The sequence below is a fragment of the Chelmon rostratus genome, chromosome 23 (assembly GCF_017976325.1).
Source record: "Chelmon rostratus isolate fCheRos1 chromosome 23, fCheRos1.pri, whole genome shotgun sequence".
NCBI classification, from domain to species: domain Eukaryota; kingdom Metazoa; phylum Chordata; class Actinopteri; order Chaetodontiformes; family Chaetodontidae; genus Chelmon; species Chelmon rostratus.
Window position 1 is genome coordinate 6,162,372 of NC_055680.1, and position 18,459 is coordinate 6,180,830.

General features: G+C 43.9%; 1 protein-coding gene across 1 annotated transcript; it reads right to left on the reverse strand.

Moving 5' to 3' along the window:
• Positions 1 to 3,455: 3,455 nt before the first annotated feature.
• On the reverse strand, positions 3,456 to 12,443 carry syt4 (synaptotagmin IV). The gene is made up of 5 exons (XM_041965415.1): positions 12,155 to 12,443; positions 9,389 to 10,008; positions 8,932 to 9,255; positions 4,318 to 4,438; positions 3,456 to 3,869 (listed from the first exon to the last, which is right to left on the reverse strand). The coding sequence occupies exons 1-5, from the start codon at positions 12,186 to 12,188 to the stop codon at positions 3,550 to 3,552; spliced, it is 1,419 nt and encodes a 472-aa protein (XP_041821349.1). The 5' UTR covers positions 12,189 to 12,443; the 3' UTR covers positions 3,456 to 3,549.
• Between the last annotated feature and the right edge of the window lie 6,016 nt (positions 12,444 to 18,459).

Consider the following 18,459-nt stretch of genomic DNA (forward strand, 5'->3'; position numbering starts at 1 on the left):
TGTGCTTCACGGCTGCATGGTTAGTACTTCAAGCTTCAGGTCTGACTCACATATCTATTTTATGGCGCATTTCAGAGACCAGGAGGCACAAGTTCATGGAAGTTCAGACTTGTGTTTACACATCGTTAAAAAAAAGGACCCAGGTGTGATTGTTTTGCTAACTTAATTACCTTAGACAACGAATGTTAGCTTATGACCACCTGACACTTCATCGGAATGCTGTTGAATGCAAGTTGCAAGTCAAAAACACTGCAAGTATAAAGTATGATGCTAGCGTCAGGCTAACTAACTAAAGAGCATAATTTAGCTGAGCGAAATCTATTTGCTACTCATTTTAAGATGCACACTACTAACTCCAAAATGCATATTTAGATTTAGGCCTTTGCACACAAAGTCATATGCTTGCAAATAGCTGGTGCAGCCAGTTTGAATTGTCTTTGAGGTCTCCTGTGCCGAGCTTGTAATTCACTAAAAATCTAGCCTAATGTAGCTTTTTTGGTGATTAAGAGTGATGTCTCTTTTTCTTTTTATCGCTAAAAACATTAAACTGAAGCCGCATAAAAAAGACCAGGATGATTTAGAGCAAAGGGAATGCTGCTCAAGCATGGTGACAAGAGGCATTAATAAGAACAGAGATATCTGGTTTACTGATATTTGCTTTATGTGCTTGCCTACAAGTTCCCCAATTAGGACAAATCTCTATTTTGTACAAAGTCATATGCACACACACACTCTCACTCACAGCCTTTTCTGTATTCTAGGCACACACACACACACCCTGCTGTAAGTGATTTGATTTCAGTACCTGTCTCCCTGAATCGACCTGACCTCAGTTTGACAGGCTCTACAGTAGAGAGGCTACATATTGATGTACATGAAGGCATGTGTTTAAGAGTGTGTGTGTGTGTGTGTGTGTGTGTGTGTGTGTGTCAACAGTGTTAAGATTGCACTGAGGCGAGCAAGGGTCAGGGACTAACTGCTAACTGCAGCACTGGCCCTACTGCATGATGTTCAGCAGCATCGGTTTACTGAGCCTGAGCTGAAGAAGCTGTGAAAGAACTATGAAATCTGAAGGACATGTAAATCTGCAGGTCTGTCTGTGCGTGTGTGTGTGTGTGTGTGTGTGTGTGAGAGAGAGAGAGATAGAGAAGGTGTCATTAAAGTTGCTGAGGGGTTTAGAAAGGCTGATGAGGCAGCTGTCCTTGCAGTGGCTGTCTGACTTGTGAATCATGCAGAAAAATAAATACCCTGCCCCACTGGAAAAACAGTCATTATAATGAAACTTACATTTGCTATCAAAAGAATAAATCTCTTCACTGTTATTAGTTTCATCTTTTGTTTGGAGGAAAGACTGTTGTGCTTTTATTGATTTAGTCATTATCTATTTTCTACTTCTTCTCATTCCAACATTTCACCCTTTGCTGATTTATTATATTTTGTTGTCTAGTCCTCGCCACATAAAAACAAGGTATGCGCCAATAATTACGACTTAGCAGAACAGAAAATGAACAGACAGAGACATGAAGTCGCTGCTGCTGGTCGAGCAGTGTAGAGTTAGTCTATCAGAGCTTTTTTGCTGAAAATAGCTGCCTACTGTTGCTGGAAATAAGACTGAACCAAGAAGAGTAAAAGCTTGCTAGTGTGTAAAAGCTTTAAACAAACGCAGTGCGACTTGTTTTTTTCATCCATGACCATGGCACCAATCATCTTACAATATGACTGGGCTGCAGTGTGTGATATCGTGACCGGAGTCACAGCCACAGCACTGAAAATGCCCTTGAATACACTTCACCTATACAGAACAATATGTCTTCATACTATAGCATCAGCAATTGGGTCATAGCTGGCTTAATTCTAATAGTTAAGCCAGAGGAGGTGAGGACGGGGATGGCGGTGATGCTGCACATTGCACAGGTCTGTTATACTGCTTCAAGGATGACACCAGAGGTTTAAAATAGAAACCAGCCTCAGTGAGCGACCTCACAAGTCAGAACCACAGAGGAAGAGGCGAGTGACAGGACGTCCTGCTTCTCCAGCGACTTCACACATGATGTAACTAGGTGTAAGCTTAGAGACCGGAGGGGGGAGAGAGGGAGGACAGAGGCAGAATATGACGAGAGGTTCTGCAGATACGTGTCTTGGTTTTATCTGTATTTTTAAGCAGATAAGCACGCTGAGCCAGCTGCCTCCCCACTGAACCACTTAGCTGATATTAAATTCTGACATGATGACTTCATCCTGGAGCACTTTGCCACTCAGCAGCTATTGCATCATCGGACTTGGAGCGGGGCCCAATGATGTCATCCCCAGCGTGCTGGAGGTTAGGACACACACACGCACACACACACACACACACACACACACACACACACACGTCCATGCAGACTGTATTGTAATTCTATGATTTCGAAAGAGTCTTTTACCTTGGATACAAGAAATGTGGAATGGAGCTGCTGAATGTGACAAAATAAATAAAACATATTCATTCACCAGATAAGAGGTAAATGCTTCTCGTGGTAATAGCAGACTTCTGAATACACACACACACAATTAACTGGTATACTCGTGAAATAAAGACTACAAACTCAATTTTTTCTCAGAACTTGCCATATTTTATAGTAAGGTACACACAATTTACACTTCAGCTGTCTTTGTGCTCACAGTAAGGGGGACAAAACACTTACAGTAAACAGTATGTGGCTCACATCTCTTCAGAGCTAACACAGACACACAGACACACGCACACACAGTCGCGTCAGCAAAAGCACTCTCATATCGAAACACACACACACACACACACACACACAAATAAATGCATCCACAGTTAGCTGTCCCCAGTGCACTCAGTCTGTTCCAGTCTTTTCTCAAACCACCTAATTTAGGCTTTCTTGTACTTAAGTAATGATATATGAAATACCACTTATACTTACAAAACATGTTCAACAAATCAACTGTAAGAGTACAAAACAAAAACGTAAATAAAAAATCTACATCTTTATGAAGAAAACATTGTCGTTAGAAAATAAACTTTAATAATGCACATTTTTTACAGCATTGTCAGATGTGGTTCATTCTGGTTTTCATATGATGGACTAGGTTACTATTTATAGGACGAAGAGCTGAAGAAAGAGAAGAAGGAGCAGAAGAAGAAAAGAAGTGTAATAGCGACATTTAAGACATTCTGCACTGCACACGGTTACAGTGACAATTGTTTGTTGCCATGGAGATGATGTTGCATGTTACCAGGTGATTTTCTGTGTCAGTCTTTGGGATCATTTAAAGCTATGGGGTTCCCTTTGTCATGCCCCGCCCTCCCCGCTGAACCCCAATAACTTCAAAGATAAGTGAATGATTGATTGACGGATGACATCACTTCAAACGACCAATCCCACAACATCAGAGCCCCATCCCCCTTGTTTCCCACCCGCCCTCACTGAAAGTCCAATGGGTACCGGCTAGCAAGATGTTAAATCCCGCCCATTCTCATTCCATCCCTCTCATGGTTGGACCAGATTGGATATGGACAGAATCCACCAAGACCCCGGCGTTCTAATCCTCAGACATGACGTGCCACTTGGCAATTTGGCGACGCGGATGGTCACAGATCTCCCTCCAGTGCTCACCGGGGGTGCCTGCCGCAGATGTGCCCAGCACCAGGCGCCCTAGGATGGTGTTAGGGCAGCGTGAGTTGCCTGTGTCTGAGTCCATCAGCAGCAGCTCCACGCTGGTGTCCCTCAGGCCCTCGTCGGAGGGCAGATCAAAGACAAACAGCTCGTTGAAGACAGGGTTGGGGGAGCACTTCTTCACATGGGTCTTCTTCTTGCAAACGCGCTTCTTCCCGTGGTACATGTTCACCTTGACATATGGATCTAGAGTTGAAGAAGCAGAAAGCAGAGAGCAGAAACAAAAGGCATGGTGAGTATCCATCCCTGCCATGGTTGGAGAGTAGCACATTATTCCTAAGCCAGATCAATACGGCAATCGATTGAGCGGAAATGATGGATATTAGTGATGAGGACCAAGGAGGCAGGCTGTGTAAACACTTTGTCTGTGTGTGTGTGTGTGTGTGTGTATGGGCTTGTCACTAAAGTGCTCTCTATCACATCCTGATCAGATTACTTTAGTGTGGTGGTGGTGTCATTATGGCAACTATCAGAGCATCCAAAGTAGTCTGGGCTGCGTGGCAGAAGGAACAAAATGACTTTTAGTCTCATCTGTTTATGGTTTTGTGAAGGAGGTTTATGCATTTGTGTTTGTCTGTGTAGGCAGTGTTCCCTCAGGTTCCAGCTCCAAAGGTGCAGCTCAGGGTGTACGTACCTGTAGGTCCATTGTTTTCAGTCTTGGGCAGGTGGCGAGCTTTGAGGACGACCACGGTCAGAGTGTTGGTGGTGGACTGGTAACACAGGGAGAGCAGCAACTCTCCTCGGCCGGAGGACTTCTGTGGAGAGACCGGGGAGGGGAGGGGCGAATGGGTGAGAGGTGGGAGTAGGGGTGAAAAAACAAAGCAAAAAGGTGATGCAAAAAGAGATGGCAGGTGTGAAAGGAGAGAGAGAAGAAGACACTTTCAGACATGTTTCTCAGCTTCCAAACCAGACATGAATGCATAAAGAAGCAAATTTAAAGCAGCAGACCAAACAAGCCAGAACACATTTGTTTCTCACTTTTAAAGCAAACCCTCCACTGATCCTGACCTTGTTACCTGCAACAGCAGGTGTTTGCAAAGAAGACCTTCAACCCTGTTTTCAACAAAGTTGGGATGCTGTCTAAAATGAAAATAACAACACGAAACAGAATGTGATGATTTGCAAAACACTGACACCCCATAATTGATTGAAAGCACAAAGACAACATGTCAAATGTTGAAACTGAGAAATGTCCTTGTTTTTTGTAAATTATATCCTCATTTAGAATTTGATGCCCACAACGCAGTTCAAAAAAGTTGAGACAGTGGCAACAAAAGACTGGAAAAGTTGTGAAATGCTAAAAGAAAACAGCTGGTGGAACATCCCACAGTTAATCAGTTTGACTGGCAACAGGTTTGTACCATGACTGGGTATAAAAAGAGGCTCCAGAGAGGCTGAGTCTTTGTGAAGTAAAGATGGGGAGGGGTTCACACTCTGTGACAGACTGCACTGTAAATAGTGCAACAATGTAAGAATCATGTTTCTCAACATAAAATTGCAAAGAATTTGGGGATTTCATTGTCTTCAGTTCATAGTGTCATTAAAACATTCAGAGAATTTGAAGAAATCTCTGTACACAGGAGACAAGGATGAAAACGACATTGGATGGTGATGATTCTGCAGTGAAGATCACTGCATGGCCTCAGGAAAACTTCCAATAACCATCGTCTGTGAACACACTTCATTGCTGCATTCACAAATGCAAGCTGAAACTCTACCATGCAAAGAGGAAACCGTATATAAACCATATCCAGAAACGCCGCCACCTTCTCTGGTCTCAAGCTCATTTAGGATGGACTGAGGCGAAGTAGAAGACTGTCCTGTGGTCTGAAGAGTCAAAAATTTTAAATCTTTTTTGGAACTCATGGATGCTGCATCTTGCAGACTTAAGTCATCACTGCATAATTCAAAAGCCAGCATCTGTGATTGTATGGGGCTGCATTAGTGCACATGGCGTGGATCACCTGCACAGTTGCGAAGGCACCATTAATGCTAAATGATATATACAGGTCGTGGAGCAACATATGCTGCCATGTAGAAATTATTTCAGCAAGACAACTCCAAACCATGTTCTGCACGTATTACAAAAGCATGGTTTCATAGTGAGAGAGTTCAGGTGCTAAACTGGCCTGCCTGCAGTCAAGAATTCTCACCCATTGAAAATGTTTGGTGCATTATGAAATGTAAAATACAACAAAAGAGACCCGGAACAGTTAATGCCTTCTTCTACATGACTGTATTCTACAGCTACTAGGCCATTATCTTAGAATTTTCCCTCAATAATTCCCTAATTATTGCTGATTGATAGTAAGTAAGCTGTTGTTCATGAATCATGATCTTAATATACTATAACCCTAACCCTTAACGACCCTAACCCAGAGAATATGTCATTCATAAGTGCTTTATACTGACCAACAGAGAGTCAGTATTCTACTGATATGCATGCTTATAAGCAACTACTTCATGGTGTATCTGTGCACCTCAAGATACAGTATTTAATAGTACCTAATAGGGTGTGGACATTGGGAAATCTGTGTAATAAAAAATAGCTATGTAGAACAATGCGGTGAATTCTGCTTATATTGTAAATGGTGTTTGTGCTGACTTTTAAAAGCCTGTCAACTACATAATCATCACCTGCTTATGGGGTGTGTTCTCATATCTTGACTCTTGAGAAGCTCCCTGATCTGCTCTGCATTAACATTTTCATTGTGCTACTGTTCTGCAATTTGTGGCAGACACACACATCCACATCTGCGTCCACACACCCAAGAGAGCTGACGCTTGGATGCTGCGATCACACCGAACAGGTTGTCATGCCTCAGCTCACGGTTGCCATGGCAATGCCAAGTAGCACGCAGACAACTTCAACCCCTGATCTGATGGTTTCTGAAAATAAAAATGTCTTTCATCTGGGGACTTTGTAGATGTATCATAGATGAGAAGAATAAGAAAGTAATAAGACAATACAAAATATTCTGTTTGGGGTTTTTTTTGTCATCTTCCAGGGAGAAAAGGGCGATGGCTATGCTATTTGCGACAGGCTGTATCGATTCCATGAACTGCTCACACATGCACACACCCACACACAGTCACACACACGCACCCACACAAAGCAGTGAGACAAAATCTATGCCATGCAAACAAAGAGAGCCACCACCCTGTTCGCGAAAGGCTGCTTCTAATCATAGCGAACAATGTAGACAGCTCATATTGAGAGAATCAGCCAAAGATGTCTCACTGCACGTCATACACATTTTTACAGAAAGTGATTCAGAAGGATGAGTGCCAATATATTTAAATAAAGAAACCCCTTTGATTAAGTACAGCTGATACACAGCAAATGACTCCATTAAAAGAGGCCCTTTTGCTCTATTCACCTGCCCACATAAGAAAATCATCCACGAGAAGAATCCCACTGAAAAACATTATCATAGATCTAAAACTAATTTTTGATTGATTGCCCAAAAAAGCATTCAGGCGCAGCAGACTCCTCCCTACAGCGGAGGTTTATGAGATCGGTCTCTCCTCGGACGGCAAGGAGGAATAAAAAAGATAAAGTATGGTTAGCGTCAGCGTGGAGAGAGCCAGCAGAATATCATCCTCCTGATGATAAAAATACAGAAGAAGCTGTGCTGAGAGGGAATGATCCTTTTATATTTCTCAGAATCTGAGTCACAGTCTCTGGAGTGCTGTATCGTTATCAGAGATCTTTAAAGATATTACAGAGAGCTCACATTCCTCCTGGGAAGGCAGAAATGTGCGCGAACATATCCGCTCCCACCTGGTAGGCACAGTGCTTCCATTTTAGCAGAGTGCTGCAGCATGCAACATTAGCCCACAAATCTAAAATTACATTGATATCATCTCACATTCCACCTACAAATGGACCAATGCTCCTGTACGGCCAAACCATCTCGTACCAATCTAAAGAGCTGCTGTATACCCAAAGAGCTATGATAAGGATGGAGATATCATCTTACATTCCATCCATTAAATTCACCAGTACACTAAATGGAACGTAGCCACCCCTGCTGCCACAATCCAAGTGTGCTCCACAGCATTTTCAGGAAATATATATAATCATGGCTATTGTCTCTCACAGTACTACAGCACAAGATGATGCTGATAGTATACTACATGACATTGCTCTAACGGGAAGATGTCCTACTGGAAACACAGCCCATTTGTGGTCCTCACAGTTGTCAGGAACAGCCAGTCTGGAGTCTGTTTACAGCCAGGCCACAGATCCATAATGGTGTGGTGTGGATATCACTCCCTCTATTCAATACACTACAGGGAATGTAAGAACGTCTATGTGATAGCCTTTTCCCTTTCAAACCACCCATCCCTGTATAACTATTTTAATGCTCTTTTAATGGTCATCACTAAATTAAAGATAAATTAAGCAAAATTCAGATTATCTGTTGGTCCAAGCCTTGTTTGCTAAGTGGCAGGTATTTAGAGAGGAAACATTCTATCTAGTCTAGCTTTTAAATGCATTGATCACATAAAGGAGAGAGAAAAAAAAAATCATCTAAGGCTTTCCTCTATCCAAACTCACAGCAGTCCATTTAAGAGCAACACCAGACCTCAGTATCAGCTTTCCAAAATCCATAATGGTGCAACAGATCTTGTCTCTGTGTCTTCAGAGTGACACTTCCTGCTGCTTTCTCAGCTGGCTTCGTTTACCATGAACACTTTTCTACCTAACTAGAGATAGAAGCAATGAAAGAAAATTGCTTCAATGCATTTGCAAAATGTATTATTTACATTAAAATTTAAAACTTTAATTAATTAAATTAACATGTGAAAGTGGTGCGAAAGATTTCAGTGTGGTTTTAAGAAACATAATATGGTGCATCTGTTTTCAGGTGAAAGCTCCATGATATTAATATCATTATACTTTCATAAGTAAATGGATTTCAGGGTGATTAAATACTGATTTATGTCCTGCCTGATATTGTAATTGTGGAAGCACTTTGTTGTAGTGCTTTTAGGGATGATGCAAGCACTAATGTTGAGGGAAATGATGAGTCATTATTGGAGCTGTGAGAAGTGATTTTGTGGCTAGTTTTAGCGTTAGTTTGTTGTATAAAATAAATACAGTGTGTCGGATGCTGTAAAATCATTTTAAGTCACTGTATGTATCATAAATCTTATCCCAGTGAAAGCACTCAAAGAAAACTCATAAATGATATTAAAAAAAATTATAAATTTCAAACATCGAAAGTGTTTGAGATCTTACCTTGACATTCCTCTTGATGATCTCTCGACTCATCAGGACACGCCCCTCCGATAAATCAATCCCGGACAAGGGTACAAGGGTCTCTCCGATGACCTCATCACGGGAGAACCTATCAAAGCTCAGCACCATGAAGTGGAGGGCCAATTCCGACACTCTGGCCAGTGGGATCCCGTAGAAGCTGAAGGTCTCATCAAAGGCAGGGTCCAGAGTCTTCCTCAGGACTCTGGTCTTCACGCGGTGCTTTTTCTCTGGCAGCAGGGTAAGCTTGATGTAAGGGTCAGAGGTCAGCGACTGCTCATCAGTTGGGGTCAGGCCGTGGGCTTCCTGTGAATCAAAAAGATAAATCAAGCAATCAGTTAAGACTGTGTGAAACCGTTTTATTCAGTCTTCTATTAAAAAGCTGAAGACACACACACACACATGCAAACCTAAACACTAGCTTAAACACATACAGTACCTTGATGTGGACAATGAACGCCTTTCTCTCTGGCTGGTACTCCAGGGAGAAGTGGAGTGTCCCCAGCCCACCCTCCCCTTCCTCTGCCTGGGGCTTGTCCACAGCTGGGGTCGGCGCCTGGCTGGAGAGGGTGCTGGATGGTGAAGGGAGGTCTCGGCGGTCCATCACACCAGGTTGGGTGAACCCCGCATGGGGAGAAGGCAGCTCGAGGTCCGGGGAGCTCCGCACCTTCTGGTGATGGTGATGAAATGGTTTGGTGGTGAAGTTGCCATTCAGATCCCGCTTCTCCAGATCCAGATGCAGAGCCGGTCTGGCGTCATTTGGGCTTGACGTCAGTTTACCAGTGCCGGTCGGACTCATTAGCGACGTTGTGTGGCAGTTTCCGTTAACGTCAGTTTTACTGGTGTCGTTAGTTGTCGTAGTGGCAGGCGCAGCAAACTTCTTCTTACCGCTGAGGCTCTCCGGGTAGATGTCAACCCCTTTGAGCATGTGCACAAACTTGTAGGGAGGTGTCTTCTGGGATTTGGTGTTTTTACGCTGGCAACAGATCCACGCAAAGGCTGATACAGTGAAGACAAGGCCAAAGACACTCACCACAGCAACACCCACTGGCACTGCCACTATGGAGGAGGACAGAGAGAGTGGAGAAAATAAATTAAATTAAGATGTCTGACTACACGCCCCAACCAACACTGTGGAACAAACGACAGTAAAACAATCACACATAAAACAAGTGTGCAGCTTGCACAAACTCAACAGATTTAATTGCTGCACTGAAGCAATTGAAGCCATTTTGTGTGTCTGTCTGACGCAGGCTGCAGTCTTGACTCAGACAGAGATAAAAACAAGCCAATCTGCTCAACCCTCATGAAGCACTATCAGCACTGTGTTCATATACCAAACATGGCTTCGGTAAATCAACAGGAAATAGCTGGTGTAAGTGATGAACTGCTGAGAAAACTACACAGTGTCACTAAGCGGCTGGTTGATTGCTTGATGGCAGGTGTATAAAAATGGCTGAACTCAGAGGCAGAACACAGAAAAGTGACCTCGGGAACAGCACAAATGAAAAAAAATGGACTTTTTTGTTGTCTGGTATCATAAACATCATTATGATGACAGTGTCAGTCGATGATGACAGACCTACGCTGTAAACCATTTAATATTTTCTGACTAACGACCAGCCTGTCAAATGGGAACATCAGGATCATTCTGGCCGATACCGAGGACAAACACCACCTTGGCAGAACAGATCCTTGTAGATTTGTTTCGTGCAAAGCATCCCTCACCACTGAAAGGCAGGGTGGCTCCCTCTGATATCCCATCAACAAGAATAGCCCAGAAATGTGTGATAGTGTCTATGTTAAACTCATTTATATGATGAAGATTTGCTCCAAACCAGCATGTTTTAGTCGTGTTATCTTTTCAACAGCAGTAGTACTTACGGGACCTAATGCCTTTTGATGGTACTTTGGTCTTCCATAGTATCACTAAAGCGTTACTATGGAGACATATTATGGGGATATTTGCAACTGAACGCTTAAGCTCTTTGTTTCGTGGTGTTGAACTGTGACTCAACAGCAATCAGACTGCCTTCTCATGCAGTCAGAGTTAATAGGTCTATTTTAATGGAGGAAACACAGACCATTTCCTGCAGTTATGCGGGCGGCCCAGTGGAAAAGCACTCGGGTTAACACCCATACAGAGAGAGGGAGAGGGAGGGAGAGAGAGAGAGAGAGAGGTGGGGGTGTGGGGCGATAACTCTTTCATCTGATCAAATCTGCTGTAGTTGATATGTATTAGATCATCATCTGCAACATTTTCAATCATTTATTTCCATATCTCACATAGCAGCCTTGTTGCCTGCACGATTCTGGTGCTGAAATGAAACAGCAAACAACGCATGTAAAAACAGTATTTTCCTACTTCTTTTCCTACAATTGACATTTACAGGACTTTATAGGTGAACGCTGGCATTTCATAACAGTTTCACTTGCAATTTCTGATCATGTAGGCCTGATCAGAGTAATGAGTAATTGAGTAATGAGTGAGTAATAAGTATTTCCTGTGGTATTATTCCAGAGGTTATTATCCCTGTATATCAATTTCAAGCAGTAATTTACAGTAAGCTAGTTTTGCTGTGATGGCTGTAGGCTTATTATGTATACTAATCTGAGAGGACTGCTTCCCATTCAGAGTGAGGTAGTGAGTAAGCTCATTTCAGCTGCAGATCACAGCTCCACACTGTTTTCTCCGTTTTCATTAATATTTCAGGCGAGCGCGCCGGGTGGACAGCAGACAGATGGATGTGGCGACGGGAGGGCGGTGAGGGAGCAGCCGACCCGAGAGGACATAAAGAAAACAAACAGATGCTTTCCACAGCTTCACCTGTGATATAGTAACACCTGCGCAATTCCACATTGTAATTTTAAATAAACTTTGTGAATATTGATATCGTCTTTAATTGTCAGCTCCACCCTTCCGGTTAGTTCTCAACATAATTAGCTGCAAAGCTAGCTGCAAAATGGAGGCTGGAAGTCCCCCAAACACGTTGTTTGATGGAGTTGAAAGGTTCGGCGACACACTGGACTTAGCCTTTCACTTTCATGAAGTATTTCTTCATAAAATAACCTACTGTAGCGTATTTATTTATAGCAACCAGAAGCCAAAATTCAAATCACACAGCAACAAATTAGCTGCTAATTATTAGCGGCTAATCGCGCTAATGATTTTCATATATCACGCGCCTCCCTCTGACCGACTCACCGAGCTGAGCTCCGTCCTCCATCATTGGAGCCATGGTCGCTGTCCGAGGTGCTGAAACGGTCCTCCTGCTTTCACACCGAGCTCTCTCTCTCCTCTACGGCGAGTTCCTGCTGTCCAGGCTCCGCGGCGTCTCGGCTTTGATTGTGTTTAATAATGCACCGGGCTGTGTTGGGCTTCAATAATGGAGGAGGCAGCCTTGTTTTCCCAGAGACACGATGGAGGGATGCTCCGTCCTCGCCCTGCTGCTGTTACTCTGTGATGCGTGAGTGTGTCTCAGAGGCGGCAACACCCCGTTTCTTCTCTCACTTTCCCCTCTCTCTCTCTCTCTACTTGTTTTCTGGGTCCCTCTCTCACATCCTCCGTTCATCAGCTCCTCCCCCCGCACTCCCTCCCTGCCGGTAAGGCTGAGCTCATCAGTGCTGACGCAGTGGTGACGGAGGCTGTCTGTGAAATCAGTACCCCCGGTGTAGCAGCACAACAGAGCTGCCAATTTCCCCGATGGATTGTTAGGGAATGAATGGTTTTAGTCTGCATCCGTCTTCTTCGTCTCTCTCTCTCTCTCTCTCTCTCTGTGTGTGTGTGTGTGTGTGTGTGTGTGTGTGTGCGCGTGCCTTCTTCGATAACACTGCTGAAAGCATGTGTTACACTGTAGTCCCATCATTCCTTAAAGTAAGTGGGTTTTTAGCTGATAGTTTTGGATGCCGCGATGCTTTCCTCTGATACAGATTGGTGGTAATTGGAATAACAGATCAGTTTACTGTAACCAATCCATATAATAGTCTCCAGTGTATTTTATATAATATACACTCTATAGTACACTTTGTTATAAACCTTCCAATATACTGCAAATCAACAGTATTAGACTCACATGTCAATGAAGTACAACCCTCTGCTTTATACAAATTGTAATGTACTGTCTGCAATTTGAATGGGCACACCATCCGCCTTGATAACCTGCCACCGCCTCCCTCCATCCCCTTGTACCAGAGAGTTAGTTAGCCTGACTTGTTGATCCTTTATCTGACTGAGGGTTGTGCAAGTTAGAATCTATGGCCTCAACCATGGCTAACTGTGCTGTATTGATAAGATAAGATAAAACTTTATTTATCCCCAGCCGGGTAAATTTGGGCATTACAGCAGCACGAGAAAGCAGTGGGGAAAAAAAATATCAACAGAGATTCAGAAAAAGAAAATACAAAATAAAAAAGTAGAATATATATATGTACATATTATATGACCAAAATGAATTTTTTGACAATAAAAAAGAAAAAAATTAGAAAAAATATATTAAAAAAACATGTGTTACCCAATATCTGTGGGAAAAAATGATGTATGCTGCCTTCAGATTAATACAACACAGATACTATACTATTGCACAGAAGAATAAAATATACAAAAAAGCAAAAAAATATGTAATATTGCACAAAATGTAAGGACACGAGCTTATGCTGGCATAAATGATGAGAAAAAAACAACAGATTATTTGTCAAACAACATCAACTTATGTTAAGTGATGCTGGAGCTGAATAATCTGACAGCTGGTGGAATGAAGGACCTGCGGTAGCGTTCCTTCTTACACACCGGATGCAACAGTCTCTTACTAAAGGAGCTGCTAAGGGCCCCCACAGTGTGTCATGCAGGGGGTGGGAGGGGTTGTCCATGATCGATGTCAGCTTGGCTAACATCCTCCTTTCACCTACATCCTCAGTGGTGTCCAGAGGGCAGTCCAGGACAGAGCCAGCTCTCCTGACCAGTTTATTAAGTCTCTTTCTGTCCCTCTCAGAGCTCTCCCAGCCCCAGGGACAGATGAATCCATGGCGCTGTCCATGCTGTTGAAGTAGACTGTAACTGTGCCACCCCTCTGCCAGTTAGTCTTGGATGTACAATATTCTCTAAACTATGAACTTTAAATACTCAATTTTATACTGTATAGTAGCCTGTATACTCTGTGAAAGAGTGAGAGGAGACACACTAGTGCTGTAGCATTCCTATAATATTCCTATGATCATTCAGTAAAGTCTGTGCTGCTGAAAATACACCCTCAGACCAAGCCTGGGAGATGTACATGGGTGTGTGTGTTGGCTGGTTGTATGGAGGCTGCGGATGTTCCCATTGGGCCACCCCCCTATTAAGAATTAATAAATCATCAACTGACTGTATGTGCACAGAGACTCATCTGCCAAGGAAGTTAAAGGAGGACAACTGACATGATGCAAATCACTGAATCCCAAATTTCACAGTTTTGTGTGAATTAGATACTAAATCCTATGTGAATTTCACAGTTCAGAAAAAGTTAGAGCTCTTTCGGTTTTTAATAAAATGCTTATACAGTATTATATTAGATAGCGCACAGTGTTTGTAATATACTGACCAGTCCTTGAACACAACTAAAACACAAGGAGCAGAAAAGACTTTTCAGTGGAACATGCTTTGTAGCTTTTAAGTTGTGTGAGGGTCAACAGACTAATTGGCACTGAACTTTAGAATTTGCTCTACCTTTTTTCATTGCATCACCATGCCACTTTTGTAATGTGTACTATAAATAAAATAAAAAGCACATAAATAAATAGTTGCAAAATCATAGCGTCAAGTCAATGTGTTCAGTATTGCCAACAGGTTTAACATTTGGTGTAATCAAATACTGACCCCTGGTGTTCATAGTAAAGAATGCATTTTTTTCTGAAAAAGTGAAACGTTTGGGAAAAAACTGGCAAAAGGCAAAAGAGTGTAGACTGCAAAAGTGTACATGCTCACAACCAAACACTCTGGTCAATGTATACTGGCCAATGTACTTAAATATACTGAAAAAGAAGTGATATTAAAGTACACTTTAATTAAGCATGCTGATAGTGTATTACAAAGAACTTGAAAATTAAAGCACTTTTCATAAGTACACTGTTACTATTAAAGGTATTTGTAATTTAGTACACTTTTTAAAAGTACACTTACACAGAGTTTATTACAATTCACTTTTTGAAATATCACTTTAAGTATTGCAGAATTAGTATATTCATCTTGAATACATTTAGGTAGAACTCAATAACATGAGTCTCAGCTAGAAGTACACTTTTTAAAAGTCTATGTCAAACATAATTTAAATTAAGCCCAAAAAGTAAAAGTAAATTATTCACCTATCTTTGATTGAGGTTGTTTGTCAACCAATGGGTGGCACTGAAGTCCACTACTTTTTATTACTGGGCCTCTGTCATGTCTCGTCAAATCTGTTAAGTGTTTTTGTTCACTAGCGTCATGTCTTGTCATACACTTCCTGTTTTATTGTGAAACCTAACTCTCCTCTCGTTTCAGGCCCTTGACTTCCCGGTGTGTTTCCCGCCTGTCTGATTGTCTACCCCGCCCTAATTGTCTCCACCTGTTCATTGTTACCTCGTGTATATATAGTCCGCGTCTCCCTTTGTCCTGTGCCAGATTGTCATGTGCCTTGTCTCGTACTCGCCTTGCTCTCTAGCGTCCTTGATCCTTGTCTGTGTAAGTCTAGTTGTCAGTATTGCCTTAAGATCTTTTGTTTGTTACTTTTGCATCTAGTCTAGTTTGGTATCTTTGTTTGTTACTTTGTATTCTCCTCAGCCTTCGTGCTTTGAGTTTTCATTTCTAGTTTTCCAGGTTATCCTTAGCGTTTTCTGTTGTACTTTGTATCTCCTTCAGTTGCATTTATCCTGAGCGCTTTAAGTTCAATAAACCCTTTTATTTTGAAACTCTGCTGAGCTGTCTGTGGTCTGCATTTCTGAGTCCTCAAATCCTGTGCCTCCGGGCTTGTCAGTACAATCTGGCCAAACATGGACTCAGCAGACCCTAGCCAGTTAAGAACAGCTCTTACAGCTCAGGGCAGCCTCCTCCACCAGCATGAGGACCAGCTGCGCAGTATTCAGCAGGGAGTAAAGGATCTCTCAGATAGACAGAGCGAGTTACAGAGATCAGCCATGGCACAAATTAGTTTACTCACAGAACAATTCCACCGGATGAACATCCACCTCGCTAACGCTGCTTCACCTGCCGGAGAACCTCACGCTGAGCCGACCGCCATTCCGCCGGTCCGCGACCAAACCTGGGCCGCTCCACGCCTCGCTGCCCCGGAAAGATTCTCGGGAGACGCCGGTGGATGCAGATCCTTCCTGGTGCAATGCGATCTGCACTTCAAGCAGTATCCCGGTGCGTATCCGAACGAACAATCCAAAGTGGCATTCATGATCTCCCACCTGTCGGGGCGAGCTTCAGCCTGGGCCACGGCCGAATGGTCCAGAGAATCTATGGTGTGCCAAGATGTTAAAACATTTTCCAGAATGCTGTCTCAAGTCTTTGATCATGAGTCGCCAGCCCACGACGCCTCTCGGGCGCTGCTGCGCCTGAGGCAGGGCCAGCGAAGAGTTGTTGACTATGCCATAGACTTTCGCAGGCTAGCCGCCGACAGTGGGTGGAACAGCCCGGCATTAAACGATGCCTTCGTCCACGGCCTGTCCGACGCGCTGAAGGATCAGCTGGCTCCGCTGGACCTGCCCTCGGACCTGGAAGCCATCATCTCGACGGCCATCCGGATCGACTCTCGACTACGCGATCGGGAGAGGAATCGCCGGGGGGACAGCGCGCGCCGAGGAGACGGCTGGAGACAACCTCCGAGGGAGGAGAACCGCCGCTTAGGGCTGCAGTCGGCGCCTCCGCCGTTCACGCCCACACCGCCGCCTCCTGGAATGGAGGAGCCCATGCAAGTTGGGCATACCAGGTTGACGGCGGAAGAGAGGAACCGCCGCCGTAGGGAAAACGCCTGCTTCTACTGCGGTGAGCAGGGCCACCTCTTAGCAACCTGCCAGGTAAAAGAGCAGGCTCACCAACTGAAGGGAGGTCGCTGGTGAGCCGTCTGCCTGGACTGAATCCTCCTCGCGCTTTGACTAAGGTAACGTTGAGAATGAATCAGAAACTGTGTGACTTAGAGGCACTGATTGACTCCGGTGCTGACGAAAACTTCTTGGACTGGCAATTAGCCCGGGATTTCCAGGTAGCCGTAAAGAAGTTATCACAGCCCATAAATGCCAGTGCCTTGAACGGGCGTTTCCTGTTTCAGATCACACACTGCACCGAGCCATGTGAGCTGACCATAGACAATGCACACCGAGAAACTGTCAGTTTTCATTTATTCGATTCAGCTCAACACTCGCTCATTCTAGGTTTTCCGTGGCTCCGCAAAAATAACCCCCACTTAGACTGGGAAACTGGGAAAATCCTGGGGTGGGGAAGGGAATACATGACAAACTCTCCATGCTTATCTGTCCACAGCATAGAAACCCAGAGCACTGCAGCCATCGACATCTCAAAGGAAGAGAGTGAGCAGTATCCGGACTTGGCCCGGGTGCCGCGGTGTTATTGGGACCTCAAGGAGGTCTTCAATAAGGACAAAGCTACATCGTTACCTCCCCACAGATCCTCAGACTGTGCCATCGAGCTGCTCTCCGGAGCTCCCATCCCCAAGGGGAGACTCTATTCACTCTCGGTGCCTGAGCGTAGAGCGATGGATGATTACATCCAAGCCTCACTTAGGTCCGGGATAATCCGACCCTCATCCTCCCCCGCGGGGGCAGGATTCTTTTTCGTGGGTAAAAAAGATGGGTCCCTCAGGCCATGCATAGACTACAGTCCGCTTAATGATATCACTGTCAAGAACCGCTACCCATTGCCATTAATGTCCTCTGCTTTTGAGCTCCTACAACAGGCCCAGTGGTTCACAAAGCTGGACCTTCGCAACGCCTATCACCTGATCCGCATCAGGGAAGGGGACGAATGGAAAACCGGGTTCAATACCCCCAGCGGACACTATGAATATTTGGTGATGCCGTTTGGACTGACTAATGCCCCAGCTGTGTTTCAAGGGTACGTGAATGATGTTCTGAGAGAATACCTGAATGACTTTGTTTTCGTGTATTTGGATGATATTCTGATTTTCTCGCCTGACTTGGAATCTCATCAGCGTCATGTACGCCAAATCCTCTCTCGCCTACTTGCACACCATTTGTACGTAAAAGCTGAAAAATGTGAGTTTCACACTAACCAGGTTTCATTCTTAGGTTATGTTATAACCAAGAACCAGATCGAGATGGATCCCGAAAAAGTGAGCGCGGTGGCTAACTGGCCGGTTCCGACAAACCGCAAAAAATTACAACAATTTTTGGGCTTTGCTAATTTCTACAGAAAATTCATCAGAAACTTTAGCTCTGTTGCTGCTCCTCTCCATGCTCTCACATCTGCCAAATCAGTGTTTCAGTGGTCTTCCGGTGCTGAGGCCGCCTTCCAGCGTCTGA